General features: G+C 37.2%; 1 protein-coding gene across 1 annotated transcript in view; it reads right to left on the minus strand.

Moving 5' to 3' along the window:
* Positions 1-22,183, minus strand: part of LOC107562112 (disks large homolog 2-like) — a gene marked incomplete at its 3' end in the record, with an annotated part of 109,099 nt that overhangs the window by 75,359 nt on the left and 11,557 nt on the right. Inside the window, exons 2-3 of the mRNA XM_016246679.1 lie at positions 2,439-2,522; positions 1,592-1,753 (exon numbers count right to left, since the gene is read on the minus strand). Coding sequence (XP_016102165.1) covers positions 1,592-1,753; positions 2,439-2,522 — 246 coding nt within the window. The remainder of the gene's footprint in view (positions 1-1,591; positions 1,754-2,438; positions 2,523-22,183) is intronic.

A 22,183-nucleotide genomic window follows, 5' to 3' on the forward strand; every position in this document is an offset into this window, starting at 1 on the left:
AGATGACAGTGCAGAATTCTGATGAGACTAATGCTTCAGACAGGTCTATACACTCTGGAATAAAATCATACTCTCCCTCAGATCAAATAAAAGCACAGAGCTTTTGAATCATCTGCAGACAATCAGATGAGGCACAGTCTGTTAATGTCTCTATGGCAGAGAGTGTGACTCCAGCCGGGCCATATCTGATTACAGAAAAACAGCAACAAAAGCTTTCAATTATGAAATAAATAAATATTTTGGTTTGTATCTGGCTTTTTTCATGAATGCAGTACACTTAAAAATACACAAAGCGGCAAAAAAAACACAAAAAAAAACATATATATATATATATATATATATATATAAAAAAAAAAAATATATATATATAAAATATAGTTCAAACTATTTGATAATCTGTTTATATAACATTGCCAAGTTTTTACTGAATTGATAATCATTTCTCATTGCAGTATTTTATTTAATTTCATTAAGTTATTTAATTTTAATTAATTAATTGTAATTTAATTTAACAACATTTTATTAATAAATAAATACATTTATTAATTGTATTTTACTAAAAACAATATACTATTGTTAAAAATGTTTGGGGTCAGTAAGCGTTTATTTCAATCGATTAAACTGATCAAAAGTGACAGCAAAGACTTCTACATTGTTATATATACATATAAAAAAATCTGATTTCAAATAAATTATTCATCAAAGAATCCTGAAAAAAAATGTCTCAAGGCTTTCGCAAAATTAAGACGCACAACTGTTCTCAACATTGATAGTAAAAAATAAATGTTTCTTGAAAATCATAATATTAGAATGATTTCTGAAGGATGTGATACTGAAGACTGGAGTAACAGCTGTTGAATATTCAGCTTTGCACCACAGGATTAAATTGCATTTTAAAATATACTAAAAAAAATAAAATGGTTATTTTGAATTGCAATAATATTTCACAATATTACTGTTTTTATTATAAATCTTATACTGTGTCTTATAAATCTTGCTGACCCCAAATTCCTCTTTCAAATTCAATAAATGAATATTAAAATAAAATAAATACAAATACATCTGTAATTGTACTAGGATTTAAAAGGTGGAATGTCTGAAACAGAGATTCATTACCTAAATATTTGTTAAATAATTATTTCTGATGATTTTACTGTGTCTGACAAACACAGTACAAAATAACCTACCTACTGCCACAGTCAAAGAGGTCTATAATGCAGCCACAATCCCCTGCTTTTAAACTAACAATTGAGCACCATCTAGTGTTGAGAAGTCATATCACAACAGCACAGCTTAGCACAGCACTAGAGCTATAATGAAGACTAACTCATAACCTACAACTGTTCCAACAAATGCCTGCCTTACAGGTCAAACGCTTTCCAATAAATACATTTAAAAAACAAAAAAAACGATTTCTTTAGATTTTTTATATAAATGAGGTATGAAAACATGACATGGAAAACCGGACACTCAAAGAGGCAACCAGACCAACAAACAGCCATACAAATGAAAAAAGAGAGGAGGTGAAAGACAGCAATGTGAAGAGGGCCATCGTGTTACATACTGGATGGTTCGAGAAAGGGTGACTTACCTTGAGTGGTGAAATGTGAGCGTGGGAAACGTAGCCATGCACATTCTCGATTTCTGAGAGGTTCTTCTCCGATACGTGCACCAGCTCCGGCGCTCGAACGTCATTGGTGAGCCGCAGGAAGCCATGTTCTGGAGGAGGGGAATCATCATCCTGATACCGATACTATATATGTGAAAAGAAAGAAGAAGAGATGGGGATAGAAAGGAAAGCAGAAAAAACTAAATGAGAAAGGGCAGAAAGAAATTCACAATCCACTGCAGAGCAAAATGCAACAACGTAAATGGCTTTCAGCCAATGAGTTCTGTGCCCTGCGAGACGAACAAGCCAATTCATTATTTGGAGAATTGAGAATGACTGAAATCATGATGCATGGTGAAGTTTCATATTTTCTGTGAGCAACCGCATGCACACGCAATTAAAGCAAAGCACTGCTGCTGACATGCTCCAGTCAAGAGAGAGAAGTTCTAATTCAGGGCTGTCCAAACTCGGTCCTGGAGGGCCGGTGTCCTGCAGAGTTTAGCTCCAACCCTAATTAAACACACCTGAACCAGCTAACCAAGCTCTTACTAGGCATAGAAACTTCCAGTCAGGTGTGTTGAGGCAAGTTGGAGCTAAACTCTGCAGCCCAGACACCGGCCCTCAAGGACTGAGTTTGGACAGCCCTGTTCTACATAGTTTGCTCTGCATGCGTTCAAAGCAGGATGGTCATCTGTTTCATCTAAGCATTTGATGTTTCTGAAAACAACAGTGAAAATGTGTAAAATGAAGATGCAACACAGTGCAGCGCATCCGTTCTGGACAAACAGAGAGAATTTGTTATGGCACGGCCCCTGTTTTTCCGTCTCACCCAGGGGGAGCTCATCAGGGCTGGGTTCATACATGCTGGAGAGTGGCTTTGGTGCTGGGAGCCCTGTACTGCCGGAGGCCTGTTCTGTAAACACACATACACACACACACACACACACACACACACACACACAGGAGCCCAACTGTGAACAACCAATCACAGTCAGTGTAGCGGAATCATTTAAATAATCGTACATACACTATAGTTCAAAAGTTGGGGTTTGGTAGTTTTTTTTTTAACTTTCTTATGCTCACCAAAGCTGCATTTATTTGATCAAACATACAGTAAAATCAGTAACATTGTGAAATATTACAATTTAACATTGGAATTTTTATTTTAATATATTTTAAAATATAATTTTTGAATATGATGGCAAAGCTGAATTTTCAGCAGTCTTCACACGATCCTTCAAAATTCATTGTAATATCCTGATTTGGTGCTCAAGAAAAGTTTATCATCATCAATTTTGAAAACGCTTAATTTTTGTGCAAAACAGAAAGTTGAAAAGATAATTGAAATAGAAATATTTTGTTATATTATGAATGCATTTACTTTCACTTTTGATCAATTTAATGCAACCTTGCCAAATAAAATAAAATAAAAAAACTTTTGAAAAGTAGTGTAGGCTATATACACCAGCCTCACAAAAATTAACCAAAACAAACACAAGGGAAGAAGCCTCGACCAAGAAAAAAGTACAACCTGACGGTCCATATACACACACAGACACACACGCACACATAAAAATACACAGAGATTGAACAAACTGCAATTTACTACTCATTTACTGTTTGAAAGCCAACGATCTTGCCTTAATTTGGAAGCATCAGGCTCTGTAAGCCTGCTGTTAGATAGCAAATGAGACACTTTTCAGACTCAAATGTCCTATTTTTGATTTGTAAAAATGGATAAAACTATGATCAAATCTGTAAGATCTTGGAAAAAAATCTTTAAAAAATAAATGAAAAAAGAACATAAAATCTCCTCCTGGTGGAAAAAAAGACAATTGCTATCACACAAAGTGTAACTCCAAGCAAAAAAATAAAAAATAATAATTAAGTAGATGGTCCCAGTTGTCAGACAAGCAGCATTGCCAGTTGTCAATTCCCAGCGAAGGCATGCAACTGATAAAATGTCTGATAAAATCTTGAATGCAACACAACTCACTTTGAATAATAGCATCTACCAAATGCACAAATGTAATGAATATTACGAACATGGAGGCAGTTGGGAGCCATAATTACCACTTCTGCAATCAAAAAGCTCAAATATCACCTTGTCAGTGGACAAACCATCACCACACAGGAGCCCAACTGTGAACAACCAATCACAGTCAGTGTAGCGGAATCATTTAAATAATCGTACATACACTATAGTTCAAAAGTTGGGGTTTGGTAGTTTTTTTTTTAACTTTCTTATGCTCACCAAAGCTGCATTTATTTGATCAAACATACAGTAAAATCAGTAACATTGTGAAATATTACAATTTAACATTGGAATTTTTATTTTAATATATTTTAAAATATAATTTTTGAATATGATGGCAAAGCTGAATTTTCAGCAGTCTTCACACGATCCTTCAAAATTCATTGTAATATCCTGATTTGGTGCTCAAGAAAAGTTTATCATCATCAATTTTGAAAACGCTTAATTTTTGTGCAAAACAGAAAGTTGAAAAGATAATTGAAATAGAAATATTTTGTTATATTATGAATGCATTTACTTTCACTTTTGATCAATTTAATGCAACCTTGCCAAATAAAATAAAATAAAAAAACTTTTGAAAAGTAGTGTAGGCTATATACACCAGCCTCACAAAAATTAACCAAAACAAACACAAGGGAAGAAGCCTCGACCAAGAAAAAAGTACAACCTGACGGTCCATATACACACACAGACACACACGCACACATAAAAATACACAGAGATTGAACAAACTGCAATTTACTACTCATTTACTGTTTGAAAGCCAACGATCTTGCCTTAATTTGGAAGCATCAGGCTCTGTAAGCCTGCTGTTAGATAGCAAATGAGACACTTTTCAGACTCAAATGTCCTATTTTTGATTTGTAAAAATGGATAAAACTATGATCAAATCTGTAAGATCTTGGAAAAAAATCTTTAAAAAATAAATGAAAAAAGAACATAAAATCTCCTCCTGGTGGAAAAAAAGACAATTGCTATCACACAAAGTGTAACTCCAAGCAAAAAAATAAAAAATAATAATTAAGTAGATGGTCCCAGTTGTCAGATAAGCAGCATTGCCAGTTGTCAATTCCCAGCGAAGGCATGCAACTGATAAAATGTCTGATAAAATCTTGAATGCAACACAACTCACTTTGAATAATAGCATCTACCAAATGCACAAATGTAATGAATATTACAAACATGGAGGCAGTTGGGAGCCATAATTACCACTTCTGCAATCAAAAAGCTCAAATATCACCTTGTCAGTGGACAAACCATCACACTATGGATTTAAAATCCTCTATACTGAGTGTTATAAAAAAAGAATGTGTGCACAATCATATTTCAGGAGCTTAGGCTGCATGAGCCCACCTGCAGAGAACATGAGGGCTTTAATTCTCTCTGATGATATGACACCATGCACAGCACAGAGTAATTATCCTACACCTTACTGACTAGCATTATGCACTGAGGTGGATGTGCTTTCTAACACACTACCCTGAGTTACAGTATTTCTCATTATCCTAATCCTCAGAGAAACAGCTGGAATGTTCCAACATAGAAGCGTTTTAGAATCTTCTATCTAAAACTCAAGAGAGAACTTCATCACTGTTCCAAAGCCTAGTGAGACACCTCACAGCCTTCTAAGGTAGTATCGTAACTGATAATAGCCACAGACAATGGTTTTTATTCAACATTTTTTGATATACGTTGTCCTTCAAAAGTTTGGGGTGGTAAGGTTTTTAATAGTTTTGAAAGAAGCCTTTAACACTTTGACACTTCCTTTTAGAAGGGCTTTTATATTTCTAAAAAGTCTTCAAATGCTGCACAATGATTGATGAAGGTTCTCTGAGAGATAGATCAAAGGTGTGGGGCATTCTTGGGTCATAAGTTATCCAATGCTATGAATCTGGGTTTCTGAGCTGCAGACTGCCATGCGGACTGTCAGCTGGCAGTCTAATAGCTGACATATGTGAGATGGTTCATCTGAGGGAAGAAGTCACAGAGAGATCAGAATAACAGAATGAAAGTTGTGCTAAGAATACAAACACACATACCACAAAACATTAACCACTACGAAACTCACTATGAACATCATGTATCCGATGCAAGAACTAAGACACAAAAACCTTCATTTTGATGTCCATGAGGAGCATTAAATGATTAGCTTAGCAATATGCTAATGTTGTTATAGCCTATGCACTTTTATATGCACTATATAAGTACATATACATATACATGTATATATATATATATGCACTATAGGTATATGCATATATAAGTGCACCTATGCACTTTCAAGGCAGCTTACGAGGTTTTGGATCAGTCGCTACTCAGTTTCAGGACACTCACTATTTTCACTGCCAATGTACTACATGCTGCACACAAGCAGTGTGCTGAACTGCTGTATTTGTATGCGAAGGCAGAGATTAATGAAGTTAATGTAAAGTAATGACAGGTGGGTGAGAAAAGGTCGTCCCCAGGGTTCCCACACAGTAGCAGGTCACGCAACCGTCTAACCTTTCTGTAAAAGCTGCTATTGTCTCCTTCTCTCAAATGCCATAAGCATGTCTTGTTGCCCCTGACTTGTTCTTTCTACACTGTTATTACCTGCAATTATCCAGCCTAGGCTAATAGCAGCTCTCATACTCCATAGCAGTGAATGGTAGGGAAATATCTTCAGTATAAAATGCACACTCACAGATTAAATCTAGAAACACCAGCCACGCTATATTTAGGCTGTCTGCGACCTCTCAGAAACAGAGGAATTTTCAACCTTTGGATTTGTGGAAAAGACAAGCATATATTGTGTTGTGCTGGTCAACAAAACCAACAGCTAGTCGTGTTAGTATAACAGGGTCTTTTCAGCAGGATCTTTAATGTCTGGTGTTCTGAGCTTTATTAATTGACTGCGACTTGGACAGGCTTTTCACTCGGAAGGTCTGTTCCCTGACTCCAGACCTCTGAGGATATTCAACATGTCGTTTGAAGATTATAAACTTTGCCGGCAAACTGCTTTTAAAAGAAAAAACGAGAAAATATTTGCCAGCCACAGCTAATCTGACACAGAGAGAGACGACACTGCGCCGGGAGAGTCAGACCTCGCGCTCGCGGGGCAGCACTGACGACATCTTCCAACTGAATCATAGCTACGGTTTATCCCAAAAAATTGCTAGGTTTGTCAGTATATATATTCTATGGGGAAAAGCCGCTAAAAGCGTCTGAAAGTTGCTAAATCTAGCACTGAAGTCACGCTTGTGTGTGTGTGAGACGCGGGAGCTGATGGCAGCGGGTGGTGGATATGTGTGGCGGTCAGTGGATATTGTGGATGAGTTCTTGTGTGTCATCACGTTCTACTAGTACTACAGCTTCAGTTTCGGAACTTTCACGCTTATGGTGCTTTTCCACTGCATGGTACGGCATGGTACGGTTCACTTTTGGGGGGGGGGGGGTTCCACTGGGTACAGTACCTGGTACCTGGTACTTTTTTAGTACCACCTCGGTTGAGGTTCCAAGTGAACCGTACCGTTACCAAAACGTGACGTGTAAACTCATTACCTGCGTCATTGAACTTGTGACACAAACACAACAGAACCGCTAGATTTAAATCAGCACAGCCAGCGAAGGATTGAATGCAACTGTTTTGAACGAGCGCACCTTTTTTAACAACCAAAAACAGTGGCTGTTTTGTGGTCTGTTGAGGAAGTACAGACGTTCCTCTCGTTGATAGCAGAGAAGCGGATCCAGTGAGAGCTTGATGGGGCGACGCGGAATGAAAAAGTTTTATAGGAGTCGCCCGGCAGTAGAGGCGGCGCAACTATAACGACATGTGAATAATCCCGCCCACTCTAAAGCGGTACTGAACTGCAGTGGAAACGCAAACTGAGCCGAGCCGAGCCGTGCCGTATCGTACTGAGCCGTGCCGAGCAGAGTCGTACCCCGCAGTGGAAAAGCGCCATAATTAACACATACAGCTGTGTCCTTGCCACAGTGCAACAGTGAAAAGAAACCCGCCCAAACGCGTTACGAACATTATTTAAAACGACACCGGTATTGCGGTATTTTAAAAATGCGTTTCAAGTTTAAACATTTTGAGTCTCCCCCTCCCTTTCCTCACAGTGCTTTGGTCCAAATGTCTGCATTCCTCTTTTACATCACCTACACACACCCAGTCCAGTGAGAGAGAACAAAGTCAATAGTTGTGGATCTCCAGTAAGTAAGGCTGTCAAGGCTATTTTATTCACTTAAACATTGGCTGAAGTAATTATTTTCTCTTTAATACAGATGATGCCAATGTATTTTCCGACGAGTCTGCTATGTTAGCAATAATAACCAGTTACCTGCTTGACAGAAAGGGTTGCCAGGTTTTCATAACAAAATCTGCCCAATTCCTACTCAAAACTGGCCCAAACGAATCACGTTTTGATGGGGTCCCTTGGTACAAATCGCGTTCCGGTGGCTAAAATACACGTTATTGGGGTCGTTTCAACCCGCGGCAACAGTAATAAAGTAGCCCAATTCCATGGGAAAACTGCGGACTTGGCAACACTCTGACGGATAGTAATAATGTCTACAATAGACACGAGCGCTGTCGCGGCGCGAACACAACAGCTTTAAGTTGTCTAATTTGGCGCTGTCTCCCTGCTACACTAATAGTAGTAAGGCTTTCTTCTGTGTATACATATCCTTACAAGTACAATTTTAGCTGTATTATTTGTGTCCCCTTCAAAAATTGCTCTTGAGAAATTGTATGTTTATTGTCCCCTCCAACTGTTAGACGAAATTTACGCCCCTGTACTCTACTAACATATAACAGTCAGGTCACTGGTCACAGGTCACTATTTTGCTGAGGCTACTGATCTGCAAATCAAATGTATAAACATGCACAGTAGAACTCACACTAATCAGAGCCCCTTAATACTTTAAATCACCTGAAACCTACAAAAGCAACTTCATATAGTTTCTAAAAATAATAGTCTTGTATTTTCTGCAGTTAACAGGGTTCCTAGACATTTTCCATTTCAAAATTCCATACTTTTCCAGACTCAAATTTCCAAACCTCTCCTTTTTGTAGAGCCCGACCGATATATCGTTTTGCCGATATTATCGGCCCATATGAGCCTGTCACAGATATATCGTATCGGTTAATATGCCGCCGATATGAACATTTTTTTTACAGAACATATAACGCAGATGAAATGCTTCTAAATGGTGTAAGTTTGTCCAGCAGAGTGCGCTCCATTGTTTGCTACTGGCGACTCAGGTCAGTGTAGTGTAGAGATGTGCGGATGAGCTCAAACTTCACTCGAGTCCGCTACTTCAAATAAATTATCCGCCCACCACCAAACACACCTATATTTGATCATCACATTACAATGATTCTAATTCTTAGTTTTGCATGATGATATGATGAATGGATGGTTCATTTTTAACAGCAGATTCAGTGGCGTTAGAGACTACAGCTGATATGCGCATCACGGCACACATCTGCGGCACATTACGTCTCCACGGCCACCGGAGCTGATTCCAGCCACTCAGTCAATGCTGGTGTTTATACCGGTCTCGCCGCGGCCCAGAACTCATGCTTATCACATCTGTCACATCACATTTCTTAACTGGGTGTCCCCACCGGACGCGAGCGGCGTGGCGCAACAAAATACAATAGAACCCATTAGTGATGCTATCTACACTGGATGCAGTAAACTGATGCCTCGTTCTATTTATGACATGCTGACACAAAGTTCAAATTATTTTCAACGGTCGCTTTGTCGCGTCCTGTTGCAGCGCAGACACGGTGTCAGCACAGTTTGTCAGTACAGTCAGTAACGTAGCAGATTGAAAAGTTAGTATCTTTCTGCAGTCCAATAGACGGCAGTGCGGTGGTGGCTTGAGTCTGTTGAATGGTGATTTAACGCTGCGTTGTAACCTAGTTGGTGAGACTCAATGCTATAAAGTAAATAAACAATGTCCCCGTCTTTTACTCTCACAATGAGCTTATCATATTTGTTTGCTACATTAGTAGGGCCCTGTGATTTCTGCGATATGGAAAACGCAGACGAAGTCGCGGAATCCATTCATAAAAACGGAATTTACTGTATAACGTGGAATTTCATGGAATTTGTCTCATTTTTGATGAATAAATAAAAAACACGTCAGTACACTTAAATCAAATCGTGATATAGACTAGTGTCTTTGAATATTAACCTGCAAAAACTATTTTAAATACGAATCCTCATTTTCTGCATGTTCATTTGATTACCAGAAAATACACAACACAGAATTTGTAATAAAATATTATTCATTATTATTATTTATTCATTTTGGATGTTTACATTTAGAAAAGCTGTGCTTCCTGCATAAACCTGCCTCTGTTGGATTGGCAGTATAGCTTGCTTGCCCTACACAGTTACCTTGTTTAACACAGAATTTGTAATAAAATATTATTCATTATTATTATTTATTCATTTTGGATGTTTACATTTAGAAAAGCTGTGCTTCCTGCATAAACCTGCCTCTGTTGGATTGGCAGTATAGCTTGCTTGCCCTACACAGTTACCTTGTTTATTTTCTTAAAGGGATAGTTCACCCAAAAATTAAAATTAGCCCATTATTTACTCACCCTCAAGCCATCCTAAGCGTATATGACTTCCTTCTTTCAGATGAATCCAATCTGAAAAGACGTGAAATAAATCGCAGACGTCCACAATAAAAAGTGTCTCACACAGCTTCGGGGAGTGAACAAAGGCCTCCTGTAGCGAATCGATGCATTTTTGTAAGAAAAATATCCATATTCAAAACGTAATAATCACTTTAAAGCTTGCGCCAACAGTTGTACACGGAAGCAGCTCCGGGAGGATGATGTAAGATGCGCCAGTGAGCCTCGTGAAAACCAACGTTTGTTTACAGGAGCAAAGGAAGCAAAGTTTCCTTACTTTAGCAAAGGAAAACCAGTCTCCTCTTGGTTTATATCGAAATCCTCTGACATTCTTCTTTACAAATCCTTGTTTTGTACTTCTAATTAGTGACCATTGTTTTGTTTTGATCTCTCCGCTATGCTTCCACGTTCGTCACTTCTGAGCAGCGCATGCACAACGCCGACATCATACGTCATCCGTCCGGAACTGCTTCAGTTTACAACAGTGAGCGCAAGCTAGATTAAATTGATTATTACGTTTTAAATATGGTTATTTTTCTTACAAAAATGCATCGATTCGCTACAGGACGCCTTTGTTCACCCCCCACAGCCGTGTGAGGCTCTTTTTATTATGGATGGATGCGCTTTATTTAACTTCTTTTGGACTGATGAACTGCAACACCCACTGACTGGCATTAAACAGCTTGGAAGATCAAAGACAATTTTTAATATAACTCCCGACTGGATTCTTCTGAAAGAAGAAAGTCATATACACCTAGGATGACATGAGGGTGAGTAATTCATGGGCTAATGTTTTATTTTTGGGTGAACTAACCCTTTAATTCAAGTTATATACAGTATATTTTGTTCTATTTGTGTTTTTTAAGTTATTTATAATAAGAGAAGATTATCGTTAAAAGCACTGATGTCAGACTAATTTTGAATAATAAAGTTTATTGTTAAATTGTTAAATGCCCTGCTTCCATTACATAGGCCTATATTTGTCACATAGTGACACAAGTGTTTGATCACCACATTTGAGTTATCATTGCAAAAAATGTGTTTATGTATATATATTCTGTTTATGTATATACTGTATTCCATATACAGTACCAGTCAAAAGTTTGAACACACGAATGGGAAGTGTGTTCAAACTTTTGACTATACTGTACTATTATATAGCCTCACAAAGAATATCGGCCGATATACCGATATCGGTCTTTTTTTACTCCCTAATATCGGTATCGGCCCCAAAAAAATGATATCGGTCGGGCTCTAGATTTTTGGCCCATATTTAACATAAATGGTTCATACAGAACCATTTTTAGCTTTATGTTTGGTATATATTACAGTCATCTATAAATATTTTTATTTTTTCAGTTTTTTTTAATTGATATACTTGAAGTGATAATAAATAAAAAATAATAAAAAAAACAGGTTTTTGCATGCACACAAGAAACTTTTTTTGCCCTCGGGAAACTATTCACATGTGCATGGGAATTTTTTTGCATGCTTGCACAATTTCCAGTTTTATATAACCCATTTCCTTTGTGCATCATTGCTATCTTGCTATAAATAAAGCAAGAGCATGGATGCACATGAATTAATAGAGATCTACTAGCTCAATATTTGGATTTCCTTATTGTAGTACCTCTAATATCAAGGCCTAATGTCCAATTTAGCCTCTACGGTGGCAGAAAAACTATGACACGAAATGGGCTGATGGCATAATATGGCTGTGTGCATTGTCCTATTTATCAAGTTCAAGGGTCCATAAAAAAGGGTCCTTTTTTTTTTTTTAAAAAGTGTTCAAAATGTGACTTAAGCCAGTATGTCATATTTCAAGGCCTTAGTTCTCTTTAACGCATATTCTGTGGCAGCCAAAAAAAACACACCACGAAATGGGCTGATGGCACAATAGGTGGCTCAGTATGCCTTGTCCTATATGCTAAGTGTAATGGTTTCTCGTGTGCACATAAAAGTCTGTATATTTTTTAATTTTTGCAAAGGTCCTTGAGGCTATGTAATATGGTTCTAAGAATATCGTGAGAAGAAACCCAAAATGCAAAATGAAAAAGTGAACCTTGCACCAAGTGCACCAGTCGTGTTTGACAATCACTAAAGAATCACTAAACAGCTGCCACTTCTTGTATGATAAACTTATTTTCATTAAATTCTACAGTTTGACTGGAGGTCTGATTGGTTTAAGCTTTATTTATATAGCACCTTTTAAAACAGTGTATACAAAGTAGCCTACTTTACAAAGAGATGCATATGTGTTTTCGCAGAAAATATCAAAATACAAAAATAAAATAGATATAGGAAAACAAAGTAGCTACAATAACCAGTTTATGTTAAAACAAAAATACAACAATAAAAAATCAAGGAAAGGCCCTGCACAAATCTGTTTTGAGACTACTTTTTAAAAAAAGTGCATAATGATAACTTTTGACAACGTTTAATTCAGGTGCGAAAAGAATTCATATCTATACTGCACGAGCACAGAGATTTGAGAGTGCACAGGACACAGTTTGAGTGAGAGGAGAGACAAGTTTTAAGTGCGCGCACTCTCTCTCTCCCACTCTCTCTCATCTAAGCGCGCGCGTCCGGTTTTGTGCGAGAGCAAAAGAAATCCGCTCTCGCATTATATTAATGTGCTTTCGTGCTACAATAATGCGCTCTCGACATTTATCATTAAAATAACGCCATATGCATGGTTTCACACTGTTTACTTTAGCACATCATGTAAAAGTTGTCAAATAAAACAAATCAAGTCTAAAACAAACAGATAAAATGGTCAAAGTCAAGCCTGTACACTGGACTAATAAAAATGCATCAGGCTTGCATGCTAAATGCTATAGTGATGTGCAGTATATTTGATTAATGTGATGGTAAGCTGTCTCACACCACACACAAGTGTCAAATATAATACTACAACATCTGATATATCACAATATATCACTTTTAATTGGATATATGCAGCATGATAATGTGATAAACAGCTGCTAGCAAGGTCTACAGCATATGAGCTTGGAAATTTTCAAAATATGCTAATATATTTGTATGAGGACAAATGTGTTTGTGTAAGGAGGTGCATTAATGTATTTGTGAACATGCTGTGGGTTTTTCCAACACACTATGTGGATCTAGCTTGTTCACGTGCTCCTGTGCTGAAGGCTCCTTCCTCACTTCCCTCTCTCTCGGTCTCTTTGAGATGAGAGAAGATGGGAATATGAGGTGGCATCGCTGAAGGCTCTGTGCTGGAATGTGTGGAATCTCCTCACGATTGTGTGCACTGACCCCTTTTCTGCGGCCTAATAAACCCAGAGCTCGTCATTGTCAGCTCACGGGGTTCATTCAGCCTGCAGAATGAGGAAGGGTTAACAACAGCTGGCAAGATCCTCCCACTTCTACCTCCTCAGCTACTGAGAAAATGCAAAACTAGATTTTAAGCCAAAGTAAAATACTGTGTTTTAACTGACACATATTAATCACTTTATAAAACTAAAATAAATAAATACATAAATAAAACTCTGCTATAAAAGTATTTATAGCAGAGTGTCTGAGCTGCTCTCTTCCATAAGATGAAAGTGACTGTTTACCATAGAAAGTGAATGGTAGAACTAGTCAAGTAGGATTTTTAAAGCAAGATTTGCTGTGAATATCAACTCCTTTTAGTCTGTTCCTTAGAAAAAAATATGTGGTACATCTTCAGAAGACTTGGGTATTACTTTTATGGAGTTTTGCAACCTCTGGTCCCCAATCAGTTTCACTGTATAGAAGCGAACAGTGTGATCCTTCTTTATAATTGCAGAATTACACTGTGTTCCAAAGAAGCAAAAAGTCAGGTTTGAAACACCATTATGAGTTACTGCATACACATATCTGTAATCAACCAACATTACTTAAAATTTCAAATCACTCAGTGGAAGTCTGAATATCAGATTCATAAACAACCATATGACACAAACTATGACACTGCTCCTTTGAATCATATTTGGGGGATTTGGTTGTGAGCCAATCCAAATGTGTTCAGAAACGGGAACAGCTGGTTGATTGTGGGAAATAAGTATGTCATAAGGAGACAACAGAAATGTAAATTTCATGACGGTATCTGCAGAACTCAGAATGACTCAGAAAGCTGAGGGGGACCTCAGATTTCAGCTGAACCCTTACACTAACACCTCTGGTCAAATATTAAATAATAATGCTCTTACATTTACTGTAAAGATTTAAACAGCATAAATCTGGGTTAATTAAAGCAGCAAAGACATGCCACAGCTTACACTGCAAAAACTAATCCCTACCCTCCCCCCTTTCCATTTCTCTCTCTCCTTCTTACTCTGTCATTCAGGCAGAACGTAGATCAGGGGATTTCAAACTTACTGTACATTCTGATTTATGTATCCACTGTGCCACAAGAACAAAATCAAATCATAAAACTGTCAAAACCCTTTTTACATCTTTTACATTAAAAAATAAAAAAATAAATAATACAGCCAATATTATTGCTGAAATAATGAATATTACAGTATGTAGATAAAATTTGTGGCATCATGAATAACAATAAACAAATCAATAAAAACAACAACAACAACTATAATATCAAATATTATTATATATAGACTTAATGGCTATATAACTGTAATAATAATAATAATAATTACATTAAATTAAATAAAAATATTTTTTTATTATTATAAATACTTACATATTATAATAGTTAAAGACTGTAAATCGTGAAAAGTTTTGGAAGGGGCGGTGCATTTGAACTTCTCACAGCTATAAAGTTTATCATCTAACCTGTTTATTTGAGCAGTTTTTAACTATTAAGTATTTTTTTCAACTATGATTTGAGTTATAATCAGGGCTTGAAAACGAAAAAAAAACAAAATTCCATCGGTTCACTCCAAGCAGAATCGATATTTTAACGTTTCTGTTCCTGCAGAAGGCAGTGCTCGCTGAACAACGGAGACAGAGTAACTTTTTATTTGTTTTTTTTTAGCTGTATTTTATTTTGATAATGAACAGGCTGCAATGTCGCATTCATATGTTGTGTCTGTGTGCACGTGAGGAGCCGACGCGATGGTCAGACTCATACCAACGCTGGTGGTTAAACAGATAGAATCAAGACATCATTCAAAACTGTCAAGCTTTTGCAAAATAAAGAAAACTACTTTCTGCCGTCTCATTTTCCTTTCCGGGAACGCATCACAATGAATCATAACACACACATTTTTGTCTTTCATTTTGTTAATCTGTCAATGATTTAAGTTAAATATATTTTGTGTATATGCCTATATATTCCTTTTTATGTAAGCCTATAGTTTTATTCTGTTTTCTCCGTTCACAGAAGTGCTGCAGGTTATGGAAGCATATAGGTAGCAAAATTCAAACGCAATATTCAAAATGGCAATGTACAGTGGGGCAAAAAAGTATTTAGTCAGCCACCAATTGTGCAAGTTCTCCCACTTAAAAAGATGAGAGAGGCCTGTAATTTTCATCATAGGTATACCTCAACTATGAGAGACAAAATGAGAAAAAAAAATTTAAATTTACATTTTCCATTACCCACACGTGTAAAATTTGTTGCAAAAGGAAAATTAAAATTAAATTATATAATTTACATTTGCCATTTCCAACAGTAGTCTTAATATGTAAATTGCATGCACATTTGAACGCTTTATAAGTTGCGAAATGAAAATGCATAACACAAATTGATTTGATGTGTAACATGTTCAAGCATGCAGAAACGGTAGTAAAATGATCATTTAAATGCTATTTGTCCTAAATGCATTTAGACTAACAGGCTTTGAAAATGCATTCCGAGCTGACCACGCCCACCCTCCGTCAATCATTGCTTCAAGGCGGGGATTGGCGGAATCGTGTTATGTTTGGATCGTTCGAAACATGGTGGCTCGAGATCTGATAAGATCGTTGAATTCACTGGCAGATGAAGTATCCAGGAACATGTTGAAGAGATGAATTGTAATGCTTGTAATGTCCATTTATAGTCCTTACACAGCAGTTTGGCTCCTTAAATGTTTAAAAACAGCTCATTTTAAGTCGCTGACGTCACGTGGGTCACCCGCAGTGCAAGACGCACAAAGCTCAAGACGTTCGGTTTGACATTCGATCGGTCGGTCAGTCGTTCGAATGTTTGAGTTTAGCATGGAGTACGCTTCATATATTTCTCTGTTCACGCTCCACTTCATCTGCCAGTGAATTCGACGCTCTTATCAGATCTCGAGCCGCCATGTTTCGAACGATCCAAACGTAACACGTTTCCGCCATGAAGCAATGATTGACGGAGGGTGGGCGTGGTCAGCTCGGAATGCATTTTCAAAGCTGCACTGAATTTTGCTACTACTGTTGGAAATGGCAAATGTAAATTACATAATTTAATTTTCATTTTCTTTTTGCAACAAATTTTACACGTATGGGTAATGGAAAATGTAAATTTAAATACAGAAATACATTGCCATTTTGAATATTGCATTGCCACTTTGCATATTGCATTTTAAATTGAATTTCGCTACCTATATGCTACCATAGCAGGTGCGTGTGATCTGTTGAATCCATCTTACACTATCCTCAGATAATCTCTAATGCATTGCCATTGCGACTTACCTATGATGAGTTAACAGCTGAGGGCAGGCGGGCATTTCACTCGCTCGATGCGTCAGCGTCACATTTGCAGGCCGTACTACTTGAATTCATGATTGGTTTACAGCAAATTTCAAATATTAAATGGAATGATAAAATAACGTTATTAACCGGTTAATGGCCATTTCAAATTTTCGATTCTGTTCGGAACTATAAAATTAGATTTTGTTTCTGTTTCTCTTACTGTTAAAATGTCATTCGTTTCCAGTTTTCGTTTTCGTTCCTTGAACCGGTTCAGAGCCCTGGTTATAATATAGATTTGCATTTATATGCAGTGTATACACATCCAAAATTAAGCTACTCGGTCCATTCTAAGTGATTTACTACTTTAAAACACTTCACATCAAATTAAATACACTAATCTGTATGTTTCCATGAGTTATAAATAAACCCAACTGAGTAGGGCAGCACAATAAATCGAAATGGAATTGAGATCGCGATTCGACAGAAGCTGCGATTGTCATGCGTATCTTTCAGTGAAGCACGGTTCTGTGATCAGCAGTAAATCTCCATCCAAAGGCCAGAGGGCGATCTCGCGCTGAAACTCCAAATACGCCTCGCAGAAGAAACCCAGAAAATGGGTTTTATCGCTGCAGCTGAATAAACAAAAAAAAGAAGATTCAACTGCTTTCATTGATTCAACGTGACTAATAAACACACGACTACGGCAATATACGGTTTATCGGAGTTCTTCTTTTTACAATTTTCATTAAAATAAAGTATATTTATAATACAATGCCTTTATCACTGCTTAAATACTATGAAATATGTTGTGTGCCTTATTCTGTGTAAGAAGCCACATCATCTCACAGAAGGATTTATTTCAAACACTCGACTGACGTTATGAAGTGAGTTTGGAGTAAAAATATGTTATTAAATGTGGTATTTTCACATGCTTTCAGATGGAGCAGCATTTACTTCACAGAGCCGTAGGTCACTGAGAAGCTGCAAACAGCTGTCATTATCGCAAACTATTTCTTCGATTTCATAATCGTGCAATAAAATAGTCTGCAATTTGTTTTGCATAACTTGTCAGTGAACTACGGCTATGTGTAGTAAATTCTGCTCCATCTGAAAACACGTGATGATGATTTCCTGCTGATTACAGAACTGGCTTTACTAACAAAATGCGCATGACAATCGCATTCGATTAATCGTGCAGCCCTACAACTGAGTGACATCATATAGCCAAGCACAAGTGCCAGAATTCCCTCTGCAGCTGCAATTCATTTTACTTACATAGCTGAATCATCTTATTAGCATGCTGTGCAGCAGACTGCCTCTGCCGTCAGGACTAATTGGTTCTGAATAAAGAACCGTACATGATAGTAAACAAACAAACAAGTGCAGCACGTCAGCTGAAAACAACATTAGCCATGGGATTAGCATCTTGATCCAAGTGACCTTACAGGGGTTTGAAAATGTTTTACTGTTTAAAAAAAAAAAAAACTTAAGTTGTTTTCAAAGTGAGGGTTGTAAATGCCATAAATCACTTAAAACAAATCCTCCATGCAGTGCAACACATTTCAATAGATCATAGATCAACTGCAGCCCAATAATCCACATAAGTAGTAAATGTTGAGTGTCACACCACTGACATACTTCCTGACCCGGCAAAACAACAGCATTCCTAGAGCTTGCAAAAGTGTAAATGCATAATCTTAAAAACTTAAATGGCTTCTTTCCTGTAAAACAGCACTGATGATGAATGCCTACCTTACATCCGAACATCAGCGACAAGGTGTTGTCATGGCACGCAACCTTACAGTGGCAGAGCATTGGATTAAAACAGTCGGGATTCCTCACTATAGGAGACATTCCTCTCACAGCAGGAGTGCTGCACTCGTGCTACAAGCACTGACGTAGACAGAGAAAGCACAAGACTCTTCACTCCTGGATAAGCAAGAGTCCGCCTAATGCATGAACACACACGCACACACGTTCTCCCTAAACACACACACACACAACTGGGATGCAGCCACCGTTTAGATCTCAATTCTCTTTTTCCCTTGCTCCCTTTCTCTACTCTGGTCTGAGTCACACACTATTTCACAACCTTGTCTGCCTGAAGCTTTAAGTACTATGCTTCATTTTCTGTACACAAAACTTTTTATTTTTATTTTTTATTTTACAGTGAAATATGACCCTGACTTTTTCGTGTTTCTGTGAGATTAACTTAACTAATGACAATGTCGTGGTAAATTAACTACATGGCATAATAGGTGCCACTTGAATTTATTAGGAAGGCCTGATTTGTTAGACTTTTTTTTAATTTAGCGAGAAGCATGAAAGCAGTGTCACTGGCTTTGCTTTCTTTGAAAACCAGAGAGCTGTAATTAGCGACATTGTAATGTGTATACGAAAAGCTTCCTTAGTTTACATAAATATCAGCAGAATTGTGATGAAAGCGATGCATGCATTTTCACACCTAGACAGGAAGTCTATTTGTTAACTTCATATACTGTAGCAAAAGTTCAGGTTGAACATACACTACGGTTTAAAAGTTTGGGTAAGTGAAAGAAATTAATACTTTTATTTAGCAAGTATGTATAAAATTGATCAAAAATGACAGTGAAGACATTTATAATATTACAAAAGGTTTCCATTTTTAATAAATGCTGATATTTGAACTCTTTTCATCAAAGGATCCTGAAAAATGTTATCAGTTTCCACACAAATATTAAGCAGCACAATTACTGATAATAAAAAAAAATTCTTGAGCACCAAATTAACATATTGGAGAAAAACTAGGTGATCTGCAAATGTTTCTAATGGCTGTATCTTTAGCGAGATTTTTTGCGTAGTATTTTATTGTTTATTGTATGTTACTGTTTGTTATATGTATTTGTAAATTTGGGCCGTCTATCTTGGCCAGGACACTCCTGCAAAATATATTTTAATCTCAGTGAGTTTTATTTCCTGGTTAAATAAAGGTTAAAGAAAATATTAAAATTATTTCTAAAGGATCATGTAACACTGAAGACTGGAGAAATGGCTGCTGAAAATTCAACTTTTCTATCACAGAAATAACACACAGTCAAAAACACAACATATGCAATACTCTTCTTGTCAACCGGCATCTATGCCAAGTCGAGAATGTATATTAAGATCAACTCGTATCACAACAGCAGATGTGCTAGCCGACAAATTACCACAACTCTAAGAGATGAGAGAGAGATGTTTACAAGCCCGCACAGCAAACTGCCAAACCCAGACAGAGTGCAGGATGGCATTATGCCTGTCTGTGTCTGTCTGTCTGTCTGTCTGTCTGTCTGTGTGTGTGTGTGTGTGTGTGTGTGTGTGTGTACATGTGTTTGTGTGTGTGTTCTCCAGAAGGAAAACAGAGGTGTTTTGGGCTGGTAGAAATCACACTGCAGGTGAAGAATTCTAAGTTAGACTCTCAGTGGGTGAACATATGCAGTAAAAATGGATCCACAACAATGATCAGTGTGTGGCAGGGGCGTGTATGAGGAGGCAAGGGAAGCAATGCCACCCAAAAAATAATAATAGAATGAGAATATATTGTATGCAAGTAACATGAAATATGAGATGTAAACCACAAATTTTTCTAAAGTAACACTGTCCAAGTGGTACAACAGCTGCATATACAGTTTCAGAAAACCCAGCATCTCTTTTAATGTCCTAAAATGTGGCGTGAATGTAAAAACGCAATTCTTAGATACAGGTTACATGAGACTGACTGTGAATGGCTGATTAGCAGTATGATAATGATGTTCTCCTATCATGTTCACAACCATTTGGCAAATCAACCTAAATGAGTAAAACTGGTAAAATTGGCTAAAGACTAATGAAAGAAAGAAAGAAAGAAAGAAAGGTTGACTATTAAAAACAATTAAACTAACAAAATATATAAGTACGCATCATGCCATTTTGCTTCACTAAAAATATTCAAAGTTTAAAACCCTTTGAAAGTTTAAAACCCTACAGTACTAAGATTTCAGTTTATAAACATACAAAAATATTACTGTATTGGTTGTAAACTGTGCAAGCATTAAATGGAATGTTGAATTTGTGGTGATGAGTGCATGTTTGTGAGCTAATGTGTTATAAGCAACAGAAGGGGGTCTGGCCATCCCTATAGATGTGGAAAGCTGCAGGAAGCTATTATGAGATCTTAGCGTTTGTTTTTGTGCCAGTTCACCTGTGTGCCAAACCAACCTGAAGAAACACTTCTAAAAATACCAGTGCGTAAAACCCACCTCAGATGTGTGATCACAGTTAAGAGGGATTTATTCTGTTCAAACAGACAGTGAATCTAATTAACATGAATTCATAGTCAAACACACATAAGGTACACAGTGAGTGGATCTGCACTAAAGCCCTGGGCCTTTGGGAGGTACAGAGTACACACTGGCCTGTGTGTGTACATGTGCAGTGTGTGTTGTGTGGTCATGCATGAACTGCTTTATGTGATGGGTAATGATGCCTTAGGAAGGATTCCTGATCATGCGCTCGCGCACACACACAGTTTCCAATGCATCACAGCTTTTTTTTTCTTTTGTTAAATTTATACTAAATGCTATACATCAGGCTCCAAAAATGTAAAAAAAAAAAAAATCCACATTAAAGTAATCTACTTTGATGTAGTCCATATGACCAAATAACAGTATACATGTTTGAAATTAAAGGGGTCATATGATGTTGCTAAAAAGAACATTATTTGGTGCAATGAAATGTGTTTATGCAGTTTAAAGTAAAAAAAAAACACACTATTTTCCACATACTGTACATTATTGTTTCTCCACTATGCCCCGCCTTTCTGAAACACATTTTTACAAAGTACATCGTTCTGAAAAGCGAGGTGTGCTGTGATTGGCCAGCTATCCAGTGCGTTGTGATTGGCCGAATACCTCAAGCGTGTGACGGAAATGTTACTCCCCTTACCATACTGTGATGCCGCGTCCCGCACGACGAGACAAAACAAAACCAATAAAACCCATTACAAACGAGGCATTTGTTGTATCCAGTGGGGGCATAATTACAGATTATAATGACTTATACTGTCATTTTATGCATTGCGTTGCATCGCACTGTGTAAACATAAAACAATGTCTGCATTTGTGATCGGAGAAATGACAAACAAGCGCTACTCTACACTGCTCAAAACTCGTGTTTGAATCATCAGTTGCAAATCCTTTAAATTAAAACATACTTACAGTCTGTGAGTCAGAACAGCCGGCATTGTAGTCTACTCTACCAGGATCAGGAAACAGTCCTCCATAAAATGTGCTGCACA

The sequence above is a fragment of the Sinocyclocheilus grahami genome, unplaced genomic scaffold, assembly GCF_001515645.1.
Source record: "Sinocyclocheilus grahami isolate Dianchi unplaced genomic scaffold, SAMN03320097.WGS_v1.1 scaffold808.1, whole genome shotgun sequence".
NCBI classification, from domain to species: Eukaryota; Metazoa; Chordata; class Actinopteri; order Cypriniformes; family Cyprinidae; genus Sinocyclocheilus; species Sinocyclocheilus grahami.